The sequence below is a fragment of the Macaca nemestrina genome, chromosome 18 (assembly GCF_043159975.1).
Source record: "Macaca nemestrina isolate mMacNem1 chromosome 18, mMacNem.hap1, whole genome shotgun sequence".
NCBI lineage: Eukaryota > Metazoa > Chordata > Mammalia > Primates > Cercopithecidae > Macaca > Macaca nemestrina.
In genome coordinates this window covers 88,167,202-88,177,119 of record NC_092142.1, presented here as the reverse complement: position 1 = coordinate 88,177,119, position 9,918 = coordinate 88,167,202, and the positions used below count along the sequence as shown (strand labels likewise).

The following is a 9,918-nucleotide window of genomic DNA, read 5'->3' as shown; positions in this document are numbered from 1 at the left end:
TACTACATCACACTTTCTCCTTTCCTTCCAGGATTCTGAGGCCATGAATGTTAGCCATTTTGTATCGTAACACTGCTCCCCAAGGCTGTTGCACCTATGCTGAATAATTTCAGATTATAGTCTAGACACTTTGGAATTTCACATTATGACACTCTGGGTCTGTAAATCCCATGGGTGATGGAGATATTGGTTAATCAGGTGAGTGACCTACTTAGGTTCAGGAGGCAAGTTTTATTGAACATTGTGTGGGTTGTGCTTTCAATGTCAATTCCATTCTCAAAGCCTATGCAGAGGTGCTCGTGTCTCTTCTGGGGGCGGGGCTTGTCCACCCACAGAGTGGTCAACTTCACAGGCCAGCTCCTAAGGCCAATGATGTGTTTGCTGCTGCAGGACTGCCTGGAGACCAGGGCAAGTGAACGGGAAAAACTAAACTTTGGGATTTTTCTCTCTTACTAGTGTTAGGACACCTGTTTCCCACTGGTTGTGTGAAAACAGAAGTCGGCATGAGGCCCCCATCTGGAGCCTAGCAGATGCTGGTGCCATGCTTTTGGGACCTTCCGGCCTTCAGAATTGTGAACCAAATAAATCTCTTTTCTTCATTAAAAAAACAGAGGCGGCCGGGAGCGGTGGCTCACGCCTGTAATCCCAGCACTTTGGAAGGCCGAGGCGGGCTGATCACGAGGTCAGGAGATGGAGACCATCCTGGCTAACATGGTGAAACCCCGTCTCTACTAACAATACAAAAAAATTAGCCAGGCGTGTTGGCGGGCACCTGTAGTCTCAGCTACTTGGGAGGCTGAGGCAGGAGAATGGCGTGAACCCAGCAGGTGGAGCTTGCAGTGAGCCGAGATCGTGCCACTGTACTCCAGCCTGGGCGACAGAGCGAGACTCCGTCTCAAAAAAAAAAAAAAAAAAAATAAATAAATAAATAAATAAATAAATAAATAAAATAAAATAAAATAAAATAAAAAAACAGAGACCTTGTAAAAATTTTATGTCCATAGCAGGGAAAATGAAATTAAAACTGTACACATACCGTCAACAAAAATCAACTCCAAATGGATTAAGCAACCTGGCATAAAACACAGAAACTGTGGAAACCAAAACAGTACAGTGCATTCAAGGCCTTAGAGGAAAAGAAATTTCTGATGAAGATAAAGGAAAGGTTGTATACATTTGAGTATGCCAAAATTAAGAAATCTTTTTCCTTTTTTTTTTTTTTGAGACAGTCTCACTCTGTTGCCAGGCTGGAGTGCAGTGTGTGATCTCGGCTCACTGCAATCTGTGCCTCCTGGGTTCAAGTGATTTTCCTGCCTCAGCCTCCCAAAGAACTGGGATTATAGGCGCACACCACCACATCTAGCTAATTTTTCTATTTTCAGTAGAGATGGGGTTTCACCATGTTGGCCAGGGTGGGCTTCATCTCCTGACCTCGTGATTCACCCGCCTCGGCCTCCCCAAGTGATGGGATTACAGGCATGAGCCACCGCGCCCAGCGAAATCTTTTTCCTTTTTCCTTAAGGCACCATCACAAAAGTGAAAACAGGTCAAGTGGAAACCACTACAATCTTCTAAGTCACAAGCGGTGACTCACCTCACAACAGCCTCCCCATCACACCTCACAACAGCCTCCCCATCACACCTCACAACAGCCTCCCCATCTCACCTCACAACAGCCTCCCCATCACACCTCACAACAGCCTCCCCATCTCACCTCACAACAGCCTCCCCATCTCACCTCACAACAGCCTCCCCATCTCACCTCACAACAGCCTCCCCATCTCACCTCACAACAGCCTCCCCATCTCACCTCACAACAGCCTCCCCATCTCACCTCACAACAGCCTCCCCATCTCACCTCACAACAGCCTCCCCATCTCACCTCACAACAGCCTCCCCATCTCACCTCACAACAGCCTCCCCATCTCACCTCACAACAGCCTCCCCATTTCTAAAAAAGAACAAATACCAAACAAATCAGGAAAAAACAAGTCCAGGTATTTCATCCAAAAAGGAGAATAGCCAGCGTAAGTAAAACCATGTTCATACTATCAATAATCAAGAGAAGTGCAAACCAGCACCCCAAAGAGATGCTGTTTCACAACCACTTTGGAAAAAATGTCACTCCCTAATGAGGTTGAACCAGTAGAGAGAAAGAATAAAACTGCCCAGGAGTCAACACGGCAGCTCTTACAGATAGTTCAAGAATGCCTGGGCTGGGTGAGACCTTGTCATGGACATGTGCTTAGGTAGAAAGACTATGAGGAAAACCACACGACTGGTGGGGCCTGGATGTGGACTCGTCAAGGTGAGTGAGCGAACACATATAGCTACTGACATGGAAAGAAGTTTATCACTCAGTGTCAAGAGAAGGGACAAAACACTGCAGACAGGGCCCCAGGGAAGCTGCAGAGCTGCGTGGGGGCAGAAGTCAGGTCCAGGGGAGGCAGAGGCTACAGGGTTTTCACAGGAAAGGCAGGACAGGGCAGGACGAAGTCTGAGGCTGGGTAGTCTGCATACTTCCAGCAGGCCCAAGGGCACAGAGCATATCCCACTGTCTAGTGCCTCATCCTGGGCTGACTTCAGGGAGGAGAAATATCGGCTTGGTGTGGTAGTTAGAAAAAGGAAGTGGCTGGAAATAAGTACTTGCAACAGTTGATTTGCATATGCAGTGCGAGCTGATTTGCATATGCAGTGCCAGTTACGTTGCATATGCAGTGCGACTTGAGTTGTATATGCAGTGTCAATTTGCATATGCAGTGTCGATTTGCATATGCAGTGAGTTGAGTTGCATATGCACTGGTGTTCCCAGCAAGTTGTTTACCATCTTTAGAAATGATCTAGCCCTGGGAGGGTCGGTCTAGCCCCCACAGCAAGACCCCAGGATGAAAATGTATCCTAATAAAAAAAAAATAGAACACTATTAATACAATTGGTCCTTTAATGTTTTACCTTACACTGAGGAATCCTCAGACATCAGGAGTGGAGATTGTCACACAGGAGAGCGTAAGTTGCCCTAAGTGGCATAGAACACGTTCTGGGAGTCAGGAGGAGAAATACAGGTATCTGCACAAGCAGTACTTGCAGTCCTGCCCATAACCCAGTTTTCCATCATGCGTGGTGTCTTAGTCTGTCTGCGTTGCTATGTATCTGACACTGGGTAACTTAGAAAGAGGCTTATTTGGCTCATGGTTCTGCAGGCTGTACAAGCATGGCACTAGCATCCAACCTACTTCTGGTGAGGACTATCTGCTGTGTCAAACAGGGCAGAGAAGGTCAGGGGCAGTGAGCCAAACCTGAGGGACAGCGTGGCTTTATCACCACCATGCTCCTGGTAACTAATGCATTCCCCTACGAACCAATCCAGGCTTGAGAGAGCAAGAATGAATGGTATCCAACCATTCAGGAGGGTGCCTCCATGACCCAAACCCCCACCAGGCCCCCTCCCAGCACTGCCACACTGAGAGTCAAAGCTCAACATGAGACTTGGTGAGGACAAGCCAATCCCATCCACATCACAGCACATGGTATTACTCAAGAAAATCACTTCGAAATGTTGGGGGTCCAGTGATAAAATCCTTGAGGAGTTATAAAGCTGATGAAGGGATGAGTTTGACAATGATCAGGGTGGCAGGTCTGTAGTTCTGCTGCAGGAGGGTACGAAGTGAACAGTTAGAATGTGTAAAGAAGAGGCTCTGTGTGAAGCCAAGTCAAGGGAGTAAGGCGATGAGACGGAAAGCTACAGGGGAGGAGAAGGCACTGGGCAGACGGTGGCCTCCCCAGAGGCTGATAGGAGGCAGGTGCCTCCTGGTGAAACAAAAAAATTTATCAATTATCAAGACTTCACAGACACTACTAACTCCTAACAGATTTTCTTACAGGCAAGAGGTGCAGGGCTGTAGGTTCTGACTGAGAGTACACCAGGATCGCGGGTTAGCGGACAGCAAGCTCAGCTCATCTCAGAATCTCAAATATCGAATTTGCGCCTTAGGAACACCGGTCCATGGGCATCGCTGCTGAGGCGGTTCTGGAGAAGTGTGTAAAGTCACCTCTAGTGAAGGGAGGGGAGTCATCTTAACGAGGTCTAGGCTGGGGTGATGTCTCCACCACCGGGGGCGTATCAGGCAGGGTGGTGTCTGGGCTACCGCCTGCTCAGGATGCTGTCACTCGGAGTCCGAGCACCAGGGTGATGCAGATGTGGCATCACCTGTGACCCGCACGTTCTGGACTCAGACACTGGGAGTCAGTTCCAGCGGACACCTGCAGGACTTATTTCCGCCAACCGGGATGGCATCTGAGACCAGTCCAGGAGCCGCTACAACCCCACAGGGTGGTTCACACTAATCTGACGACCTTTAGTGTCACTGCCAATAAGTAAAGGTGGCAAGAGATGAGCTAAATAGTCACACTCAGTCCCACAAGAGAAACACTGCATGACCCACTCCTCTCCACAACAAACACATAACATGAAGGCGCACGAGTCTGTCCATCCAGGATTTCAAACACGCAACATGAAGGTGCACGGGTCTGTCCGTCCAGGATTTCAAACACGTAATAACATGAAGGTGCACGGGTCTGTCCATTCAGGATTTCAAACAAGTACCGTGAAGGTGCACGGGTCTGTCCATTCAGGATTTCAAACATGTACCGTGAAGGTGCACGGGTCTGTCCATCCAGGATTTCAAACACGTAATAACATGAAGGTGCACGAGTCTGTCCATCCAGGATTTCAAACACGTAATAACATGAAGGTACACGAGTCTGTCCATCCAGGATTTCAAACACGTAATAACATGAAGGTGCACGAGTCTGTCCATCCAGGATTTCAAACACGTAATAACATGAAGGTGCACGAGTCTGTCCATCCAGGATTTCAAACACGTAACATGAAGGTACACGAGTCTGTCCATCCAGGATTTCAAACACGTAACATGAAGGTGCACGGGTCTGTCCGTCCAGGATTTCAAACACGTAATAACATGAAGGTGCACGAGTCTGTCCATCCAGGATTTCAAACACGTAATAACATGAAGGTGCACGAGTCTGTCCATCCAGGATTTCAAACACGTAATAACATGAAGGTGCACGGGTCTGTCCATCCAGGATTTCAAACACGTAACATGAAGGTACACGGGTCTGTCCATCCAGGATTTCAAACACGCAACATGAAGGTGCACGGGTCTGTGCGTCCAGGATTTCAAACACGTAATAACATGAAGGTGCACGGGTCTGTCCGTCCAGGATTTCAAACACGTAACATGAAGGTACACGAGTCTGTCCATCCAGGATTTCAAACACGTAACATGAAGGTACACGGGTCTGTCCATCCAGGATTTCAAACACGCAACATGAAGGTGCACGGGTCTGTCCGTCCAGGACTTATTGTTCACCTCGCTGCAGATTACCTTTATACCGTGGAGGTTCAACACCACAGAAACAGTCACCAAGCAGCTGCTGCCCCGATGGCCACAAAAAACCTAACCCAAGACTGCTGCGGCCAGAGGACACACATTCGTGCCACGGACACGCAGGCCTTGCTCTGCTGCTGGGTGTGTTTAAGGGCCTCATCCAGGAAGTGCCAGTGACAGTGCCAAGCGCCGTGGAACATCAGGACCAGCCACGTCCCTGGTCTGTTTTCATGGTACACAAAGGGGCAGCACACACAAGCGGCTCCTGCCCCAGAACTGCCGGATTGCAGCAGCCACCAGGACTGCTCTGCGTGCTATGAAGAGGATCTGGAGGTCAACAGGGACACTCAGGGCTCTCACCCATCCGGCACTGTCTGAGGTACAGGAATTCCCTCCTCCCCACGTGTGCGGGGGTGGCTCTCCCTCCACGGCCATGAAACGGGGGCATCTCACAGCACTGACCTCGCCCCTCTCCACTCTGCCCCTCCTTGCCCCCTTTGGTTTTATCTGAAGGGATCAGGTATGGGAGAGGAACAAGGGCATTTTCATAAAATGCAGACCTGTGTTATGCCCCACCTTGGCCAGTGTGGGATCCTACAGGTGGGTCATGCCTAAGAGCAAGACTAACCAACCACAGCCTACGCTGCTCACACAGGATCACATCTGAGTCCTCAAGACTAACCAACCACAGCCTATGCTGCTCACACAGGATCACATCTGGATCCTTAAGACTAACCAACCACAGCCTACACTGCTCACACAGGATAACATCTGGATCCTTAAGACTAACCAACCACAGCCTACGCTGCTCACACAGGATCACATCTGAGTCAAGACTAACCAACCAGAGCCTATGCTGCTCACTCAGGATCACATCTGAGTCCTCAAGACTAACCAACCACAGCCTACGCTGCTCACACAGGATCACATCTGAGTCCTCAAGACTAACCAACCAGAGCCTATGCTGCTCACTCAGGATCACATCTGAGTCCTCAAGACTAACCAACCACAGCCTACGCTGCTCACACAGGATCACATCTGAGTCCTCAAGACTAACCAACCAGAGCCTATGCTGCTCACACAGGATCACATCTGAGTCCTCCAGGCCCACTCTTAGCCAGGCTGCGACTCGGACAGTATAGCAATCAGACTGGAGGATTTCTACAGGGAACAGTCCTCACTCCAAGAATGATCAGTGCAGCATCATACAGGTTCAAAATACGTCTACAGAACCCCCAGAAAGACGTGTCTCTGTTAGCCCACAAGGTTTTAGGACACGGGGAAGTGATTCCTATCTTCTGTACATTCATAACACTTCAAGTGTCAATCCCTCGTTTACTAAAGATTGAGGAATGATGTCATGTAAAGAATGACTTCCCAACAATTCTCACCCTCCTAAGGTTTTTCTTCACTGTGAGACCACGAGGGATCATCAAAGTACCGAGCAGAACAGCAACAACGCTGCTACGTATCACATGTCAATAAGGTTCTCTCCACTGGATACCTTCCATATTTAGCAAGACCCGAGAGCACATTGAGGGCTTTCTCTGCGTCTGCTGCTATAGGGCTCCAGGCTGAGTTCCTGCCTGCCGGGTTGTGATGCGATGCTGATGGCCACACTCTTCAAGTGATGGGCATCTGGAGAGCGAGAGGTCTTTCATGTCTTCCACGTGAATGAGTGTAGCTGACGGCTTCCCCGCATTCCTCACATTAGTAAAGTTTCTCATCAGTGTGAATTTGAGCGTGATGGTTAAGGCATGAGGAATTTTTAAAAGATTTTCCACAGTCCTTACATACAAAAAGCTGCTCTTCAGTGTAAGTTTTTAAATGTTCTTTTAGTAGATAAAACCTACTGTACGCTTTCCCGCATTCCTTGCATTTATAGGGTTTCTGCCCAGTGTGGATTCTTCCATGTTTACGCAGGTGAGAGGAGGCACGGAAGGCTTTTCCACACTCGTTACATACATAAGGCTTCTCTCCTGTGTGAGTCCGTCTGTGTTCGATAAGGTGTGAGGAGGAAGCAAAGGCTTTCCCACACTCCTTACATATGTAGGGTTTCTCTCCAGTGTGGGTTCTTATGTGCACAACAAGGTGTGAGGACGTGGTGAAGGCCTTTCCGCATACTCTACATTCATAAGGCTTCTCTCCAGTGTGAGTTCGTATGTGCTCAGTTAGGCTCGAAGAAACAGTGAACGTTTTCCCACAGTCCTTACATTCATAAGGTTTTATTCCAGTGTGAATCTGAATGTGCTTATTCAGGCATGAGGAATTTCTGAAGGATTTCCCGCATATCATACATATAAAAGGCTTCTCCTCTGTGTGAGTTTTCACATGTTCATTTAGTAGATAAACCCTATTGTAGGCTTTCCCGCAGTCCTTACATTCATAGGGCTTCTCCCCGGTGTGTGTCCGCGTGTGTTTAGTGAGCCCTGAGCGCCCCGTGAAGGCTTTGCCACATTGCTTACATTCGTAGGGTTTCTCTCCAGTATGGATTCTCGCATGTTCAGTCAGGCTTGAAGAAACAGTGAAGGATTTCCCACAATCTTTACATTCATAGGGTTTCTCTCCAGTGTGAGTCCTTACGTGCTCGGTAAGGCCTGAGGACGTACAGAAGGCTTTCCCACAGTCCTTACACGTGTATGGCTTCTCGCCCGTGTGTGTTCGTACGTGTCTAGTAAGGCCACAGCGCACGGTGAAGGCCTTCCCACAGTAGCTACATGTATAGGGTTTTATTCCAGTGTGAATTCGAACATGATTATTAAGGCAGGAGGAATTTCTAAAATATTTTCCGCAAACCATACATGCAAAGGGCTTCTCCCTCATGCGAGTTTTCACATGTTCATTCAGTAGATAAAACCCACTGCAGGCTTTCCCACAGTCCCTCCATTCAGAGAGCTGCTTTCCAGGGCATGTTTGGACGTGTTTAGAAAGACCTGAGCATCCAGTGAAGGTTTTTCCACATTCGTTACATTCACAGGGCTTCTCTGCAGCATCAGTTCTTACAAGTGCAGTTAGGCCGGAAGCAACAGGGGAGGCTTTTCCACATTCTTCCAACTCACAGGGCTTCTCCCCAGTGTGGACTCGCATGTGACTAGTAAGGTAAGCAGTGTGTCTAAAGGCCTTCCCACATTCCCTACATACGTGGGGGTTCCTGACAGCATGCATTTCAACAGGCGTGGCACAGCCTGTGGAGTGAGTGAGAGCCTTCCCACACTGCTTCCAGTTCCATGTTCCTTCTCCACTGTGAGTTCCCACACGTGCCTGAAGGTATGACTGATTAAGGACTGCTTCCCCACAGTCACTGCAGTCAAGAGGTTTGTCCCGAGTGCATGTTTGTTGGTAAACAACATTTGGAGTAGGGCTAAAGGCTTTTCCACACTGATCCAACACAGAACACTGCTCTCCAATTTTGAACCAAGTTTTCTGGCATGGAATAAAAAAGTCTTTTTCATAATGATTAGACACACAACTGTCTCCTGTATTTTGAGTTCTCACGTGCGTGCTGAGGCCTGAGTGTTCACTGAAAGCTTCTCCACACTGCGTGCGGTCACAGAGCTGCCCTCCATTGTGGCTTCTTGCCTGCTGGTGGAGAATGAGTGGCAGTCAGGGGATTGCTGAGGCTTATTCATAGATCTCACCCAGCTGAAGACAGAGTATGACGATGACAATTACGATTTTTGCCATTTTCATAACACGCATGCAGCTCCTGCCCTGTAGATGTCTTTCAAGTCAAATGAGGAGCGCACCTGCAAGAATCCTGTGCCATCAGGATGGGCGCGGTAGATCACGTCTGTAATCCCAGCACTTTGGGAGGCTGAGGCGGGTGGATCACCTGAGGTCAGGAGTTCAAGACTAGCCTGACCAACGTGGAGAAACCCTGTCTCTATTAAAAATACAAAATTAACCGGGCGTGGTGGCACATGACTGTAATCCCAGCTACTCAGGAGGCTTAGGCAGGAGAAAGGCTTGAACCAGGGAGGCAGAGGTTGCAGCAAGCTGAGATCGCGCCACAGCACTCCAGCCTGGGCAACAAGAGCAAAACTCCATCTCAAAAAAGAAAGAATCGGCCGGGCGCGGTGGCTCAAGCCTGTAATCCCAGCACTTTGGGAGGCCGAGACGGGCGGATCACGAGGCCAGGAGATCGAGAGACGATCCCGGCTAACACGGTGAAACCCCGTCTCTACTAAAAAATACAAAAAAACTAGCCGGGCGAGGTGGCGGGCGCCTGTAGTCCCAGCTACTCGGGAGGCTGAGGCAGGAGAACGGCGTAAACCCGGGAGGCGGAGCTTGCAGTGAGCTGAGATCCGGCCACTGCACTCCAGCCTGGGTGACAGAGCAAGACTCCGTCTCAAAAAAAAAAAAAAAAAAAAAAGAATCGGCCGGGAGCAGTGGCTTATGCCTGTAATCTCAGCACTTTGGGAGGTTGAGGTGGGAGGATCACGAGGTCAAGAGATCGAGACCATCCTGGCCAAAATGGTCAAACCCCATCTCTACTAAAAATACAAAAATT

General features: G+C 49.0%; 1 protein-coding gene across 10 annotated transcripts in view; it reads right to left on the bottom strand.

Moving 5' to 3' along the window:
- Nucleotides 1–2,923: 2,923 nt before the first annotated feature.
- The window catches only part of LOC105488859 (zinc finger protein 778), a 36,022-nt gene continuing 29,027 nt past the window's right edge, over nucleotides 2,924–9,918 (bottom strand). For 8 of the 10 annotated variants that reach the window (XM_071085120.1, XM_071085119.1, XM_024795072.2 and 5 more), the window contains one exon: nucleotides 2,924–8,990. In XM_071085120.1, coding sequence (XP_070941221.1) covers nucleotides 7,119–8,990 — 1,872 coding nt within the window. In that variant the 3' untranslated portion in view covers nucleotides 2,924–7,118. The remainder of the gene's footprint in view (nucleotides 8,991–9,918) is intronic. The other 2 variants (XM_011753342.3, XM_071085122.1) reach the window with 1 other exon arrangement.